The sequence below is a fragment of the Macrosteles quadrilineatus genome, unplaced genomic scaffold, assembly GCF_028750875.1.
Source record: "Macrosteles quadrilineatus isolate MER2022 unplaced genomic scaffold, UCM_ALF_1.0 Scaffold_2__2_contigs__length_208266976, whole genome shotgun sequence".
NCBI lineage: Eukaryota > Metazoa > Arthropoda > Insecta > Hemiptera > Cicadellidae > Macrosteles > Macrosteles quadrilineatus.
Window position 1 is genome coordinate 131801899 of NW_026542595.1, and position 18936 is coordinate 131820834.

The 18936-nt window shown below is 34.2% G+C and overlaps 2 protein-coding genes across 5 annotated transcripts in view; one reads left to right on the forward strand and one right to left on the reverse strand.

Annotated features, from left to right (window-relative positions):
- The window catches only part of LOC128985518 (coiled-coil domain-containing protein 170-like), an 83177-nt gene extending 80447 nt beyond the window's left edge, over positions 1-2730 (forward strand). For both annotated transcript variants that reach the window (XM_054405102.1, XM_054405101.1), the window contains 2 exons: positions 231-356; positions 1435-2730. In XM_054405102.1, the coding sequence (XP_054261077.1) occupies positions 231-356; positions 1435-1758 (450 nt within the window). In that variant the 3' untranslated portion in view covers positions 1759-2730. The remainder of the gene's footprint in view (positions 1-230; positions 357-1434) is intronic.
- Positions 2731-6843: 4113 nt separating this feature from the next.
- LOC128985517 (formin-2-like) overlaps positions 6844-18936 on the reverse strand; it is a 41496-nt gene continuing 29403 nt past the window's right edge. Inside the window, exons 5-18 of one of the 3 annotated variants that reach the window (XM_054405097.1) lie at positions 18009-18897; positions 17471-17524; positions 15637-15760; positions 14502-14631; positions 13695-13782; positions 13062-13123; positions 11747-11956; positions 11111-11258; positions 10390-10566; positions 9841-9933; positions 9468-9519; positions 9006-9161; positions 7846-7921; positions 6844-7145 (exon numbers count right to left, since the gene is read on the reverse strand). In XM_054405097.1, the coding sequence (XP_054261072.1) occupies positions 7101-7145; positions 7846-7921; positions 9006-9161; positions 9468-9519; positions 9841-9933; positions 10390-10566; positions 11111-11258; positions 11747-11956; positions 13062-13123; positions 13695-13782; positions 14502-14631; positions 15637-15760; positions 17471-17524; positions 18009-18897 (2304 nt within the window). In that variant the 3' untranslated portion in view covers positions 6844-7100. The remainder of the gene's footprint in view (positions 7146-7845; positions 7922-9005; positions 9162-9467; positions 9520-9840; positions 9934-10389; positions 10567-11110; positions 11259-11746; positions 11957-13061; positions 13124-13694; positions 13783-14501; positions 14632-15636; positions 15761-17470; positions 17525-18008; positions 18898-18936) is intronic. The other 2 variants (XM_054405100.1, XM_054405099.1) reach the window with 2 other exon arrangements.

Sequence of the window (18936 nt, forward strand, 5' to 3'; positions counted from 1 at the left end):
TGTTAAACATGTTACTTTCAGAATGTCTCGTAGTTAGATACTCAATTACAACTATCAACCGTAATGTTATGGTTGTCTTTTGTGCTTATCCGTAAAGACTCACTCTTTTTCTCAAAATTTAACGTAACCCCATCTCATTGAACTAAAAGAAATAGTTTTTTTCTAATTAATGTCTAGTGTAATAGTTTTGACAAAATCACTTCATTTTGTTTTTGTTTAAAAATTCCAAGGTGAAGACGACATCAGACACGTTGGAACATGAGAAACACATGTGTGATCGAACCAAGAGCATGCTGATTGAAGATTTGGCCAAGATTAAAGCTGACCTTTCAGATACCCTGAGGAGAGAAAATTCTGTAAGTTTTACCAGCTTGAATACTATAATCCCAAGTAGCAAAAATCGTTGGCAAATCGTTGGCCCAACGTTTCTGTTGGCCAACGGTATGTTTTGGCACTCAGTCTTACGGTTGGCCAACCAACCAATTTTTGCGGAAGGGCCAACCATCCCATTGGGCATAAACATAAAAAACACAAAATAATAAAGATTTTGTATGAAAAGCATAATTATGAGTTGAGTAAATTGATTAAATAGTTCATAAAAACTTATTTTGAAAATAAAACGAGATAAAATTTTGTTGGCCGGGACGGGTCTTGAACCCGGAACCTTTGACATGTGAGCCTCATGCCTTACCTCTGAGCTAACAGTGCTTGTTGATAAAGGGTGTTTTTAAGTGGTGAAAGAGTAGCCGACAGGTGCAATGGTCACAATTAATTAATACTTTAAATATTTTTGATTCTACAGTAGCTTATAATATGATTCTGTTAATCTGTTTAGGCTTCAAGTAGTTGAATTGTTTTTCTGGTAGTTGGAGAGGATACTAGTATTTGAATATAGATTATTTAATTACCTTTAGATTAGTAGGCTACTGTTATTATTTATTGTTATATATAATTAATTAATCTTTTCTCTATAAAAACTTGCTTAAATAAGTTAAAAAATATTTTTAAAAGAGAATTATAATAATTATTATATGTTAAGCAGGTGTTCCCCACTGTATCTGTTATCGCAGCATCATCTGACTACATTCATTATTAATCCAAATTTTTACAATATTTGTCTTATATTCTGCTGCCATAACATGTATGTACTTTTAAATGAATCAATTTGTTAAAATTCGTTTTAGAATGTTTTATACTTAAACCTAACGAATGCCCAACGAAGGCCCAACGATTCTTTCCTTTGTAGGGCCAACGAATACCAGTTTCCGTTGGGCCAACGTTGGCAAATCATTAAAATTTCTGCCAACCATTTCCCAACCGTGCCGACCATTTCCCAACGTTGGGCCAATGATGTGTGCTACTTGGGATAATTGTATTTTTGGTCATTTAGAGGTGGTATGGTAAACCCTGCTTTTACTATATGAATTTTTACAGCTTAACAGTTTCCGGAGCTCTGTTGTGAGCCTGCTTGGACTGGAGACAACGTGTCCAGACTACGAGATTATCGGGCGGCTGACCAAGGTTATGAATGCTTATAGAGAGTTCTCGTCAGTCTCGCGTCGCTATGACGACCCAGTACTGCCCCATGTACATGTCTCCCCTCGCCGCAGCCCCGCCCGGACAAGTCCCCGTAGAACTCCCCGCTTCTCACCTGATCACAAGACTCCTCGGTACGACGACTCGGGTTTCCTCGACCCACTGGATGACGACTCTGACTTGAACAGTGTTTATAATAAAAGGTCATATCGGCCTTCGTGACACGACTGTTGCTAATGGGATCGTATAATAGAGTAGATTCTACAATCTAATGAGGAATAAAAAAAAAAGTGGACCGCTTTAGTATTCAAGTGAAAATCATAAAAATGAAAGTAAAAATGTAGAAGAATATGGTGAGGATAGAAACCTATGCAGGTACATTTTTCTTGTACTACTTTGATGACACCCCTAATACGGCACTCAACATTTTGGGGTTATCACCTAACCTTGACTAGGCCTTTTGATTGAATTAGACATTTTATCCATGTTTAAGTTGTCACTAGTTTTCAAATGGATGTACAGTAGACTCCCTCTTATCCGGACACCTTTTAACCGGACAAGTTTTATCAGCACATCGGTTTAACCGGCAGGAAGTGGGCGGTACTGAAACGACTGTTCTCTTGGGAAAGATTTTAAACCTGTGATCACGTGTCTAAATACAATGCTCTCCTAAATGTAAGTCAAATACTGTATACAGTATGTGTTTAAAACGGTCCGTTTTAACAAGTTTTTGGAAAGTCAGTTTAACCGGAAAACCCGTTATCCGAATTGGCCTTGGTCCCGAGGAGTCCAGAAAATAGTGAGTCTGCTGTAGGTGATTGAGTCACAGACAGATTGTGTTAAAGTAAATTACTGTTTATGTACACTTTTTTTTACCAAGCCAAATCAATAGGACGACTTTGGTAAGCTGCAGCATCTTTTATGTGACATTAACTATTTCCAATGTAAATTAAAACAGTAGTTCCAGTAACAAAACCAATGGAGAAAATAGTATTTTGGACTTTAGTACACTCTGTGAGTGACTGATTGAACTATGCAGTAAGCTCTAAAATAATAATAAAAAAATAATAATAAAAAAAATATAAAAATAAACGGTATCAGCTTTCTGACACATACTTTCTCCCATAAGTTTGTCAAAAACCTTTATCATGTGTAAGCGGTGAGAGTAAATATACGGAAATGGGATTTGTAAGATTTTCTTCAGAATTTAAAGGACTATAACATACTAAATTGTTATCAAAATCGTTCGAGCCAATATTGGGAAAATATGATTTTCCGTTATTTTATGGGGTTTTATGGGAAAATAACATAATTTACCATAACTTTTGAACCGTAATTTTTACAGAGATGGGATTTGTACCATTTTGTTCAGAATATAAAGGACTATAACATACTAAATTTTTATCAAAATCGTTCAGGCCATTTTTGGGAAAATCTTTTTTTTACCGTCATTTTATGGGGTTTTATGGTAAAATACCCATTAAAAATAAAAATTTCTAAGAAATGAGAAAAACTATCAAAATTGTAAGGACCATAACATACTATGTTAAATAAAAACAGATTTTTTTGTCTAAAATCCTATTTTTCGTTATTTTATGGGGTTATTATGGGAAAATAACATAATTTACCATAACTTTTGAACCGTAATTTTTACAGAAATGGGATTTGTACCATTTTGTTCAGAATTTAAAGGGCTACAACATAATAAATTTTTATCAAAATCGTTCGGGCCATTTTTGAGAAAATACGATTTTTCCAGTTTTTTATGGGTTTTTATGGGAAAATCCCCATTAAAAATCAAAATTTCAAAAAAATGAAAAAAACGCCTGGAGATACCATGGATTAGAACCTACATACCAAATTTCATCGAAATCGGACCACAGGTGTAGTCACTAGCTCTGTACACATCCAGACACACAGACACACAGACACACAGACACACAGACACACACACACACACACACACAGACATCACTTCGAAAACCACTTTTTTGGGTCCAGGGGGACCCAAAACGAATATATCCACTCAAAACTCAAACTCGAAAATTTTGACGAAAACAATACTTTCTCCATATACTATGGTATAGGGGGAGAAAGTAAAAATAAAAAACTACAGCTAATGATAGGACGTCAATACTTCAGAAAAGGTCTACTGTTGTACTGTTGACTATTGGATACTGGAGTAGACATTCCCATCTATGGACAGCTGTCGCCAATTTATTTTTAATAAGAATGTAGTTGTGTGAGCCAGTCACAGGATGCGCTAGTGTCTAAAATACAATTTTCTACCTTTTTTTGGTGCTGACTAAGTTGATGGGTGATAACAGTTGCTATAGCTCATAATAAGTCGTTGTATCAAATTTGAATTGCTAAAAAGCTAAAGTTTTCGACAGTAATCAGTGTTTTAGATCAGCACAATCTGTCGGCGGCTCACATCAACATTCAACAACAACGATTTTGATTAAAAAAGCCGGTAACAAATTTAACATGGGATGGAATGTCTAGTTGTATCAATAGTCAAAGGCTGTACATAATAAATGTTAATCATAACATTGATTTGAGTTATTCAGCAGAAGTCCTTTTTTAAATTACTTGAAAATAAAACTTAGTTCATCGGAAATCAGTGAAAAAATATTTTCATCATACAAGCAATCTGCCACATACAAATTAATGTAAATAATTTCCCCATTGATAATGCAACAACAGTTATCAATGGGTCAATGCTACTATTAAACCATCGCTTTAGATTGAGGAAACTGGGTAAAATGGATTCCCCAAAGTGTTCGTCATTACACAATTATGGATATGGATTTATCGTTTTATCACCACAGGTCAGAAGTTCTTTACAAGATTTTGTTAGCAAGGAAAAGTAATTAAACTATCAATATCCTCCTGGTTATCTTTGTGTATTCATTATGTGATTCTCAATTTAATTAATAGATAAAACTGTGAAAGATCTGATCCAAAAAACTAGGGCTATCTTCTTGATATGACGAACATGTTGAATGTAATCCAGGAAAACTATAGAAGGTGATCGGAAATTGTTTTGACTCAGAATTTCGACCTACCAATTAATTTTTATATTCAAAAGGTCACTGAAAACGTGACATTTATGCAATTCTGTAAAAAATACTGCTTAGAAATTACTGCTAGCCTTAGGTATACTTGTGATTGAAAATATCATTTAAAGTTCACAAAAATTATTAATAGGCTTCTACATATAAGATGGTTACAGGGTGTTGAAAATAACCTTCAGGACTTAAGGATATGGATCCTCATACCAAAAAAAAAAGAAAAAAGTTCATGTGAAGGTATGTCCGAAAATACATATTTACCCAGAAATTTGTCATTTTCTTTTACATACAAATTTTTATCTTTAAAATTGCTCAACCTTTCTTCATGAAACTTGGTATTTATGTGATGGTTAAAGAGACCTCCAAACATACCAAGTCTCATAAAAATTTGTTGAAAAACTTCAAACATAGGAAAACACAATTGATAGCTAACATAAGGATCATGTGACCATATCTTTGAACTTCTTTGCATTGATTGACACTCTAGACAGAAAACTAGATAAAATGAGGCTTTTGTTTAGTCTAACCTCAATAAGTGACGTGACCCTTGATTGTAAAAATCCTCTTCATTTTTTTTTCTCAACCGCCTCTCACCATAAATAGACAGACCTGTTGATCTAAAGACAGTTAAGTAACAATACATTGCCAAGCTACATTAACTGAATTGATGTGGCGAAGGCTCTGACTCACCCAGTATTATTTAACTTATCAACCCAAAGTTTGATGATAGGTAAAATAAAATAAGTTCACCCTCCTTATCACCCACTTTGATTTAAATTACTAAACCCTTTGATATCTCAATCCATAGATAAAAGTGCCCTTAACACTGTTAAATTTTTCAAGTTTTCTTTCCCTTAATGCTTTGTTTGGTTACTTGTGCTTTAGTCAAACTTAAATAATCACAGTTAACAAGGCAGTAGTCTAGGTTGGGAGTTAACCCTCCTTGAAATCCCCTAATTTAGTGGTTAAAAGTTTATGGTTATTAGTTAAATTGTAAACTACACACACAACAGAAAACATTTACACAATTTTTATTGCATTGACCAACATATTTATATTTGCTTGATTGAACTTCAACGTAAATAGCTCATAAACGGGGTGAAAATTTACAGACTCCTGACTTCCCCCTCCCCCCAATTTTTTCCTGGCTACAGCATTGGTCATAGATGATTGTTTTGTTAACAAAAATGTGTAATAGCTTAGCAGATGTATGAAGTAGTGGTTGTGGTAAATTGTAAAGTATTCACGGAGTATTGTGCTCAAAATGTTAGTCTTCCCTGGTCACTTTTAACAAATATAGTGGAACCTCAATAACAAGAATCTTGATAACAAGTCACTCTAGATAACAAGTGTCATTTTCAAACTCCCTAGAATTTATTTTACCCCTAATAACATGTTATTGCAAACCTCAATGAGGCATCAAGTCAACCTTGATAACAAGCCTTTTTAACAATGCCCATGAGAGTCTTGTTATCGAGGTTCTATTGTATTTGAATAGCTGTAATACGTAAGACTCGTTATTAAACCTGGTTCAACCTGCTCTTTAGAATTTAATGTAAACATATAGATGGCAGAAGATCTAACAATTTCGTTCAATCAGTTTTAGTTTTTCATCACCAATATTTGAAGGTCTCTTTCCCTATCATCTCAGCTAATATTTAAGGCTTACGGTTTAAACACAATATTTTATACTCAGTTCTATTGATTTGTACAATGTTTAGTAATACTATTGGCAATCAAAATGTGTTCATTAGAGTTTTAGAAGTTTATTATTGAGTTGGAAATAAAGTTTGTTTTGTTACAAGATGCTTTTTGTTTTTGACTTGTATCCTAGTTGCCAAAATCTTACATGTTTATAGTAACATGTTAACACGTTCGCTACAGCAATCCTACTAAATTTTTCATTCATATGGACATATGCGACGGCCGGTTTCTACCCATAGACTGCTGTTATTTTATATATTTTTTACGCCGTCAGTCTGTAACACTTTAGACACTTTGGCCAGATAAGCTTACTAACACAGCCAAGATATACTTCTTTTAGTAACTCAACATCAATCGAGACTTTCTATAGTCATAAAAGGTTATTTTCATAATCTGAAGTAACTTGTATCTTATTTAAAAATTCAAAAGGACGGGGACGAAAGTTAACAATCATCATTCGTTTAACCTCAGTTTACTGATTGTTGAAGTTAAAGAACATCTTGTTTTGTAAATTAGTTACACATTTAGTCCCAAAGAAATGGAATAACAAATTAACAAGTATGGTAGTAATTACCTATAATATATTTTCAATTATAAAACTAAAATATCACTTTTACATATTCGATGCTTTTGAAGCAACATTGCAACATTGTATAAAACTACATTAGAGTGTACGAAATTATATAAATAGTATTTAAAGTGTTAAGCACGTGACTAGAGGAACGCAGTCTTGATATGTCACAGCCAAAGTGATTCCACATAACGTCACGTTACGTGACTAATCCTTCATGACTTGGTCAATTGCTCTCCCAACTTCTTCAAGTGTGACTTCTGTGAACGAAGAATACAAAATATATAAACATTGTATAAATCATAGCTTACAATTACTTCTACTTGTATATTTGTCTTGTCCATGGATCAATACTTTTGGTATAATAGACTACCCTCTTGTTTGAATCTGTTTAGTTTAAACAAAAATGTTTATAAATGGTTTGGATTGCCACCTTTGAATGTATCATTCTTTTTGCTCACAACAGTAACAACACTTACTATAGTTTGGCCGCTTAGAAAACGACCTGCACGCTAATGCTAAACCAATGCTGGAGGTGGTCGCTTTCTAAGCGGCCGAACTATAAGCCACAAAATTAGTTTGTTTTAAAGTAAAGGCAATTTAGTGGCTCAAGGCTCAAAACAATGTGGTGTGAACAGTTTTGGGGGATATTATGCAGTTGGAGCTCAATGTGGAGGAGGCTGCAGACAGCTTACTGGAGAAGCTGCGTTGATGAGACCAAGTACAGTCTGGTGTAAAAGTGGACACTTATTTCTAAAAAATCCTAAATTTTGTGACATTGTTAAATGGTTTTAGTTTTAATTAGTACGAGCTAACATATTGTTAAATGCCAGCCTAAAGCAATTAATAACAATAGCAATTAATAGCAATTAATAAGTAAGTAATTTTGTTATGGATGTGGACACATGGAATGTTCATTTTTAGTGCCAAAATATGATTAAAAATCAAACCTTAACTTACCAAGCCCCCTGCATCTCGTTTTCCTTTCTTGATTTCTTGTTTTCTCTCTTCCTGTTTTTTCTTCGCCTCTTTCAATCTGAAAAATATTTCATAGCTTACGAAATTGCATCTGCTCTGTTCATCAGTTGGTTTATCTTGCATTCAAACACAGACTAAGCACTAAAGTAGACTTCTCATCCCATTGTAAACAGTGGATCACCCAGGATTTTAATTTGGGGGGGGACATCCGGGGGGTATGGAATACCCCGTGGGGGAGGGGGGTCTGGGAAATGTTCAAAAATTAGGTAGAGAAAACTGATTTTAATCTATCCTGAGACGTTATACAACCTAATGTTATAAAACATAGCTTTTTTTAAAATTGATAAACATGTTTTACTGGGTTAATAATTAAAATTTATTAATGTAAACTGAACCTCGAAGTCCGCCGTAGTTAACGTTTCCGACAAACACTGGCTGTGATTACAACCGAACCGCGTAACATCGGCCGCAATTGATGGTTGCGATGTTGCAATATTTTTTTACTAAAATAAGTTGACTAAGTGTGGTATAGCAAATACATACTAATAACTTTGATGAGTGAGATGAGTAGAACACTACACTTTTTTGTCAGCTTATTGCTGATCAATAATTATGAAATACAACCCCAAAAGCTTCCACCAACCACTACAATACAGGAAAAAATAACATGTCCAATCTTAGCTGATTGTCTTCAGCTGTTCCATAAGGATGACAAATCTACTAAGGGAGTATGTTTTATCTATGATTAAAATCCTGACTTATGATGTACATTTTTTATATTTTTCGTTTGTAAACATATAAAGTCAATTTATTTCAGTTGTGATGTTATGCAAAAAAATTACAAGTGACATAAAAATGGGGAAAAGATGAAAAACCAACTTTTTAAATTCTCATTAATTTGACTCATTCATTCAATATTAATATTTCACTCAGCATTTCGGCAATAAAATAAGCAGCATAGGCATCTACATAGATATAATTTTATCTTATGTAAATCCATTTTGTAAAAAGTCGATGGTAGACAAGATAGTAACAGTCTGTGATGTAAGTTGAAGTATTACTGTACTTAAAAATAAATGCGCTATCAAAATTAATCACGATTATAAGTTATAATATGGAACAGTGAAGTAAATTAAACTTACTTTTCTTTTATTATCCTCTGCTGTTCTTTTTGCCACAGAGCTTTAAAGTCCGAGCAAAAGGGGGCCCAAAGAGGAAAGAAGTCTTTTGGAGCGACTTCTTCTTCTTTGATACCTCCCTTTGGCTGGAACTGGTAAAACTTCAGAAGAGAATGGAACCTGAAATATTTTTTTTTATTTGTAAAAATAAAAATAAAATACTTTAATAGGCTGACAAGAATAGTGTCAAAAAATACTGATAAACGATCGCTTCTAATCGCACAAAGATATCAAAACAATAACAATGTTTATTATTATTTTAGACAAAATGTATAATATGGTAAATCATAAAAAAGAATGTATATTTGTAGGCATAATTCCTTTGGTAATCAGATTTGTTTTAGAACGCAATTTTTGACTGCTCTCTGATATGTCATGATTGTAGACTGCACAGAAATTGTTCATAGCATAATTTAGGTTACTTACTTTCTTTTACACTCTTCACAGTTTTCAAACTCTTCTGCTAACTGCTTTCTGGCTGTAAAATAATAATAAGAAATTAAATAAAAAATGAGTACTATTAAGTATATAAATATATACTTACATTCCATATTAGTTAAGTTGTAATATGCTGCATGCTATTGTTATACTTATTGCAATATATTTTAGATGTGCAAACAATTGAAATCAAGTTTTCAAAACTATTGTTTATATTCTTAAAATATTGTTGATAATCGATTACATTTTTAATTGGTTAAACTTTTTATGTTGTTGTTGATATCTAATTTGCATCTTTTCCAATTCATGAATACATAAACTTTTCCAATAAAGGTGAAAATAATCTGTTCCTTGAACTTACCTGAATCTAAGAATGACTCCATTTTGTCCTTGAAGGTTTGTACATTCTCTTCTTGGGATTTTGAAATAACAACATCCATTTTCTTCTGGCATCCTGAAAATGAATCATTGTTTTTTAAAGATTTAAGAAGAAGAGACATAAAAATCAACATACTCTATCAACTAACTATGTGTGAATTTCAAATTATATTTAAAATCCGAAAATGAAGTATTTTTCAACAAAGTTATTTAAACTTTACAGTAGCCTACGCATAATACAACATTGATTCATAGTAAACTGTTGTAGGTTATATGAGTGAATTTAACTCACATATTACATAGAATGTATAAAAAGTTGTAAGACATTTGATTATAAGCCTTACACCAAGCCGACACAAGAGTGTGTTTTAATGCAAAGATTAGCAAAGTGCCTTTAGCGCTAGGACAAAAAAAACTATCATCAGCTCTTGTCAGAAAACATTTGAAAATCCCAAACGTAATATCGAACCTCAGAACACTGCAAAACTTCACAGAACTAATATTACTTTGTCTCAATTTGTTAATATTTTACCATTTAATTCAGCCTCAATGTCCACAAGCTGTTTCTCAACCTCGTCAAACTTAACGGACGAAGCCTTTTCAATATCACTTGGTTCAGGTACTGGCAGTTTGGCATCAGTTGCTGCAACGTCTCCGCATTTCCTCATGTAGGTCACCACAATAAAGTTTAACAATGTCATGGAGTTGTCTGGAAAAAAAACAAAATCAGGAAGGCGAAACAAAAATAAATAAATATTGTGTGACTACACGTCATGTATATGCTGTGTATGTCGTCCTGTTGGCCTTCGTTTCGACATCTAATAACGTCTAATATCTTGTTTGGATTGATACAATTGGTTCCTGATCTACTGAATTCTAGATGTCTTAATCTTACTAAGTATGTTACACCATAAGATCCAAAAAAATGTATCATGACTAAAGGTGCTGGATATAATGGGTTTTCTGAACTACAGTACCGGTACCGGCTACGCAACCGAAACATCAGCCTCTAGTTTCACTCGTTCAATGACGCGGTCATCACCCAAAGAACTAGATTTGACAATCTTCCGTGGTCTTGGAAGCTTATCATCTAGATTACCCTGTATAATGCTTTCCAACAAAACGACTTGTCGAGATAAATTGTTTTTGCACACCTTGGTACAAAACCTCTCTTTGTTCCTAAAAAGACATCTGATCTGACTTTGATATTAGTGAAAGTAGCCTAGTTATGACAAAAGACAGTTACTACCAACCTTTACTCTTGACATCCTTCAGCTTAGCCAGAATCTCAAGGCCAAACCCATCGGCCTGACCTCGCTGCATATTTCCACCATTCATAAAGTTTCCAAGAGCCAAGATGATTCCCAGAACAGTTTTGAGGCTTTCTGACGACATCAGAAACTGTAATTGAATTAAAACATTTCTTACTTAATACAGTACCTATAGTGTACACAAAATTTGCAAACTTAAAAGTATAACCACCAAAAGATTATTACAGTACATCAAAAAGATGTTTTCTTTTCAACAAACTGTAAATTGTTGTAGATATTTCACTGTGAGAAATGTGTGATATTTGCCAGTCACAAGTCTCCTTGTGTTAAAGACTTTGATTTAATGATGAGTCGAACTTGAAACTCAAAACTACATACTAAGGTGAGATCTATCGGCTGACAGAAAATTAAAAAATAACCCCCACTGGTCATTGGAGGGATTTTAATTTGGACCTTTGGACAGTAGACCTACACAATAATTAATTACTGGACATGCTTTGCCAACATCAATGAAAAAACATGTTTTTTGTTTTTAATAAATTAATACTACACAATTCCTCAAAATTATGGAAAAATATTACAATTTCTAGGATTTAAAAAATAACATGAACCACTTACTTGACAAGTAGATTTGATGTTGTTAAGTTTGCTGCTGATCCCTGAAATGTTGTCAGAAAACTCAGTCTGGAACATGAAGCATGATATCCTCTCCGCAAAGTGAGGAATCTCAGACAGTTCTAGAAGGAACTGTTCTGGCTTGTCTAGTGGATGGTCGCTACCAGACGTTACATGAGCTCTCAACTGTTGCAACTCCTCATCTGTCGCTCTCTGCACAACATTAGCAAACATGAAGCATGAGATCAGCTCAGCAAAGTGAGGTATCTCAGACAGTTCTAGTAGGAACTGTTCTGGCTTGTCTAGTGGATGGTTGCTACCAGACGTTACATGAGCTCTTAACTGTTGCAGCTCCTCATCTGTCGCTCTCTGCACAACATTAGCAAACATAAAGCATGAGATCAGCTCCGCAAAGTGAGGTATCTCAGACAGTTCTTGTAAGAACTGTTCTGGCTTGTCTAGAGGATGGTCGCTACCAGACGTTACATGAGCTCTCAACTGTAGCAGCTCCTCATCTGTAGCTCTCTATACAACAATAGCAAACATGAAGCATGAGATCAGCTCAGCAAAGTGAGGTATCTCAGACAACTCTAGAAGGAACTGTTCTGGCTTGTCTAGTGGATGGTCGCTACCAGACGTTGTATGAGCTCTTAACTGTAGCAGCTCCTCATCTGTAGCTCTCTGTACAACATTAACAAACATGAAGCATGAGATCAGCTCAGCAAAGTGAGGTATCTCAGACAGTTCTAGAAGGAACTGTTCTGACTTGTCTAGTGGATGGTCACTACCAGACGTTACATGAGCTCTTAGCTGTAGCAGCTCCTCATCTGTTGCTCTCTGTACAACATTAACAAACATGAAGCATGAGATCAGCTCAGCATTATCTCACACAGCTCTAGTAGGAACTGCAAGAGAAATATACAGTAGGATTGTAAAACTTGAGGATATTTTTTAAACCTGTTGACTTTACAACAATGAGTCAACACAGCTTGATTATACAACAATAGGTTAATGGATGTTGATTTCACAACAACAGGTTGATTTTATAACCAGAGTACGACAAGAAGAATACAATTAGAGAACAGGCTGGTTTTGGAACTAGAGTACAACAATGGTTGATTTTTAGACAAGTGTAAAAAGAAGGTTGATGCAGATTGAGGTGTTGATGTTGTAACAAAAAACTAAAAGAGGTTGACTGTAGGATAGTAGCAATGTTAAGTGCATTAGTTTTAAAACTATTATTTTTAAAATTCAATCTCTGTGATGTTTTGAACTATGCTAGTTTACTTATGTTTAATAATACAAGCCTAGAACTTACCACTTCATAAATCTGCTGTAGTGCTTCAAGGCTCACCGTTGACGTGTCAAAGTTGTAAACCGCTGAAAAAAAATATGGTTATACTATCCAATACAAGTTTTGTAAAAGGCAATAATTTATTTTATTAGAAAACCACTCCAAAAGTAGTCAAGAAGTTAGTGAGGTTTTCTTCAAATCAGACCTGCTTTAGTAATTGGGCCCAGGGGGCAAGAGGTTTAAGATTGGAGGCACAAGGGAGAAAAAAATTTCCTTACAAGGAATGGACGCCAATATCTCTCCGACCCATTGCGTGTCTTGTGCAAACCGCGTGCCTGTTTCAAATCTGAGAGCTGCAGGTACAATAGATTGATGCCAGAACAATTTGGTACTTGTCACTGGTGTAGGTAATCAATGACAAGATATATTCCAATGAGGACAACAGGCTAACAGAAACAGAGTTTGGGCACTAGACTAGAAAGCGTTAATGGCTAAACATCTTAAGGAATAAATAAAAAAATAGTTAATTCAAGAAAAAAAATATTGTTTTCAATCCCAACTAAGTTATTATTCCTTCCCACACACATCAATATAGTCAACAGACTAATAAAACACACACTGAAATATCTATTACACAAAAACTTGGTTTTGACTTACCATTCTCGATTTCAGAGAAATCTAGATGAAGACTCTGAGCTAAAATGCCAACATTTTGTGAACGTTTGCTGTCCAGAATTTTCTTCACCTATAAAAATTCAAGTATTTACTACAATGACTATTTTATCCACCGTAGGATTTACATGCTTTCATCACAATCATGACTTGAAACAACGATTGACTTTAACTACAATTATGGATCAATTGTCACTGAAAACGTTTCAGGATACTTTGAAGAAAACTACTTCATAATTCACTATTATCAAAACAAGTAGAAACACGGAATACACAACTTGTAATGGACCTCTTGTATTTATCAAACAAATTCGTTGTTTTTCTGGTTAGTGATATTTACATTTTTTAGGAAATAAGCCACACAAAACTTACTGACTTCAATAAACATTTTTTATCTACAAAAATCCTAAGCTTTTGGAATACAGATGAATGACTTTTGTTGTATAGACTAATTGAAATATTTAGTAGTTTTTTTAAAAAAGCTCACTAGCCAAAATCTGTGTAACGGTAAATTAATATTGTATGAATAATGTGTAAATGATAAAGTTTTTAAGGAGAAAACTTAGTATAATTTGATGTATATATTTGCCAACATTTCAACCTAGGGAACACAACTTTATTCATAAGTACCTACATGAAAACAAAATAAAAATTCAACCACTAAAGAAACGTTTTCAATTTTTGAAATATTGAATAGGTATCAATATTGTCTCACTTTTTATGAATCTGGAAGCTAGTACATAATACACTCGTTATATATTAAACTACCACAGAGGTGATAAGCTGATTTACCTGAGCTTTGACGGGTTTTGCGACAACCTTCTTGGTACTTTTTTTGTCAACCACTTGCCGGGAAAAAAGCTGAGCAAACTCATCGATGTTCTCAACTTTGACCTCTTCCAATTCCCCCCAGAGTGGTATACTAAACAAACAAAGAAACAAAACACTTTAGATCTCTTGACAAAGTAAAATAAAGTTACACTCAATCCATACAACAAATGCATACAGTATTTATTTTTGTTCAAGACCAGTGCCTTTAGTTCTCTTTGGTACTGTAGGTGGGTCGCAGTCAAGTTGGCACCATGACAGATTGGCACCATGGTGTTTTAGCACCTGGCGTCATATTGGAACCTCATTGAAATGAAGCCCTGAAATATCACTCCCCGTCAGCTTGTCACCACGACAGATTGGCACCACCCCTTTCTCGGGGTTCCAATCTGTCGTTTACCGCACACATCTGATTGTCACCTCTAGGAGAGGGGTGCCAATCTGATGTGGTGCCAATCTGTCGTGGTGACAATTAGACGAGTACCCCTATAGGTCTGTACATATCTACAGCACAAACTCATGGAGCCCAATATATAGGTTGTCACACCTAAGATGTTCTAAAATAGTTTAAAACACATACGAGACACAAAAATTTAAAAACATACTGTAGAGCCATAGATCATAATAAATTTTTTTTCAAAATGTTTGTTTATATTCATGTTTTGTGCATGTGTTTTGAAGACTTCCTGGTGACCTCTTAGGAGTGACAATCTCACTTTTAGGGCTTGATAATGACACCTTAACTTAAAAGTGTCAAAACAGGTTGCCATTCAGTTAACCAAGGATTTCATTGGTAACAAGGTATTTAACCTCTTGTGTAGGAAATTGTTGAGTAATTCGGAAGGCAACACCTCAAAAATGTAAATGTACTCAATTATGCTTTAAGCTTCTGTGCAAATACAGCTAGTATATTTAGCCAACCAATTGAAATATAAAAGTCTTCTTTTGGACCGCAAAAGATTATCAGCTACATGGCTTCCCATAAAAAATACACAAGGACTCTGAGGGCGTAGATAATCCAACAGCACAGTCGGAGCATAGGACTAGGACTATTGATTAGTTTTTCCTTTTGTTCCACATTTTTGTATTATTTTTTTACCTTTTACTACTCTGTGGGGACTGGTCTTCAGTCTCCGTGGCCTTAGCAGAAGGAGGAACTACCACCCTCGTCCAATAGAGCGGCTTCATTGACACAGGGGGTATCACAGGCTGCTTCCTGAACGCTATAAAATAGTAGATGTTGAATTTTACATTCAATAAAAATATAGGCCTACCTATTGTAGAGATGTTTTTAGAATTTTTAGTCTAAAAATAGGAAGAGGATAAGCTTAGATTTCCTGTTTTAAATTTGTTTCACAAACAATAAATTAAGGTATTGCCCAGAACAAATGTAAGGAGGGGAAACAAAGTTAAATCTCCTGAAAAATCAAACCTAGACTCCTAAACATAAGAGGGTTGAAATTAGGGCTTATAAGAAAGTTCTGTTGAGATAGCTAATGGTATTTAAATGATTAAAACTAAAGATATTTTTTTATAAAATAAAGAACAGCAAAAAGGTAATTTTATTTTGCAGCTCAGTTATTAATTTAAACTGTATACATGACTAATATACTCAACTTTATAACTTTGATACATTCTTACATTCTAAAGTAACCCCATATGGTGCAGTGCAAACATAGATCTACAATGAATGGAATTAGTAAGAAATTCTTATGGAATACGTATTGAGTGTAAATCTTTTGTGGTTTTAATGTCAATATATTATCGTTTTTGTTTCCACAATGAATTATTCTGATAAACTTGATGTAGGAGAACAAAAAAGTGTTTTTGTCTATAAGAAACCTATGATTTTGTTCTGCTTGGATGAAAATTTTCCATTCATGTAGGTATTACAACATAATGTAGATTCCATAATTTCAATACTATCAGATTAGATGAGGAAATGATGGGTGTTGAAGGAATGGAGAAGAAACAAAAACAAACACCCAAGATCATCAGTATTACTTTACAATTTTAATATTAATAAATGATAAAAGAACTTGACTGTTTTTTTCTCCCTTATCTTCTTACCTATAAACAAGCAGTTATAATGTAATCCAAAATTTCTCTCTGTGCCTGTACATTGAAAAAAATACTGGGTTAAGTTCTTTTAATTTCTGAGCAACCAATGTACAAAACAAACGTAATGTGGGTACTAAGTTGTTGGTAATCTAAATGGAATGGTAAAAAAATGTAAAAAAAGTTAAATCTTTTTTGATGAAAAAAGGATAAAAACAGATTTTGGGGGACTACAAATCTTAGAATAGATGTTGGTTCACACATCTGACAAATATTTGGAAAATTTTTGCAAGAGTTGGTTTGCGGAACATTATATTTTATATACATGTAAAACAATGAATAGACAGAGTGTCATTGCTACCTAGGGACCCCAAAAAGATAATATTACAAAGGTCCCAGATCTAAGACTTAACATAATGACTAAAGCAGTTTTAAAACAAAATAAATACTTTTTTGTCCCATTACAGAGAGATTTATTTTTATGGTTCATGCAGTTCACTTTTGAATACTGCGAAAAGACTTTCTATTATAAAATCTAAACCATATTTTGATGTATATGTTTTAGTTTGTTTAAGTTTGCTCATGTTGATTAAATCTCTTTCATTGGAATAGTTTCTTCTTGTAAAAAGTGTGTTAATTTATTCCCATGTGTTCCCATGCAATCTTCGTCCTTTCTCAATTGATGAAAAAACAAAAAATGAATCGTGCTGTGATGTCTACTTCTACAACATCAATATTTTATATGAGAATTGTAAACACAGTTTATTGATTCAACCTTCCAAACCAGATGTTTCAAATTCCAGGCGTAATATCGGTTTATTTAGTTTACATGAATCTTCGTTTACTGAACAATGATGGAATGGAAATCATCTTACTCATTGGAAGGAATCCATTTGTTGTCCAAGTTTGAACCTGTTCCATTGGTTTGTCTGAATAAAAATTATTTTAAGTTAAATATTAAATTAAAATATTTGATTATTAAGTATAAAAAATAAATACTAAGTTTACCATAAATTAAAATACAAAAAAAATATATTAAATACTACCATGTATAAAACGTTTGTACTTACAACTTATAAATTAGTAAAAAAACACTATTTCAATTTTTTTTTAGGAAATCATACTTGAAGAGTGATTTGAGTTATTTCTGAAAAAGGTTTATTATTAAAAGGTTTATTGTTCATTTGTTTTTTGTGCATTTTATTTATTGTATTTTAATATAGACTAGCCAAAATTTAAGCAATTTCATTTACAAGTTTTAACTGTTAAACCTAAATTGCCATAAGTATTTTAAATCTTTTTCCCAGTATCTAATGCTACTCTATAAATTTGCAAATTCAAAATGTAAATATAAAAAATATAAATGTAAATATGTAAATATACTATAACTTGAAACAGATGATCATTACTTACTTGCCCGTTGAGCGTTCCACCCTCCAACTGGTGGAGCAGGGAATGGAGCTGGAGAGGATGGAGGAACCATTCCCGGTGCAGGAGGGGGAGGGGGAGCTCCAGAGGATATTGCAAGAGGAGGAGGAGGAGGTACACCGGAACATGGAGGTGGGGGTGGCGGTGGAGGACTAGAACCTGGAATAGGAGGAGGGGGAGGGATTCCACCACTCATTGGAGGTGGTGGTGGTGGAGGAGGACCTGAACCTGGAATAGGGGGCGGTGGTGGAATTCCATCACATATAGGAGGAGGAGGAGGAGGTGGTGGTGGTGGAATATTACTGCAAATAGGAGGAGGGGGTGGTGGTGGAGGGGGTGCTGTAGAAACAGGAATAGGTGGAGGGGGAGGAATGTTTGTTTCATCACTTGGTTCTACTGGTGGAGGAGGAGGAGGGGGAGGTGGAATAAAACTAGAAGCTGGAGTAGCAGAAGATATACTAACTGGTATGGAAGGAAGAGAGGCAGGTTCAGTAAATTCTATAGATTTTGAATCAGATGTTTCTAATCTATCCAAATCACTAATAACTTTTTCAATGTTTGCACAAGAAACATTTTCGATTGTCTCATTATCATTAGATTTACTATCAATGGGTTTTTCTGCTGTTTTGGGAGATGCAAGGGTGATGGAAACTGTGGAAGGAGAAATAGGAACTGATCCTTCTCTTCGGTCAGGTTCTACTCGCTCTGTGATTAAGATGGATGTGAATTTCCCTTCTGAGTTTTGATCTTTGCTGGGTGAAATGACTGTTTCCAGACGACTGTTGTAGTGATGCCCATTCTGCACTCGTCCATTTACCACCGGCTTTTCTTTTGTCGGCGACTCAAAATCTGCTTTCACGCCTTCAACTAATGACTGAAAAAGGGGTTGTGTAAGATCAATTTTGTATTTTAA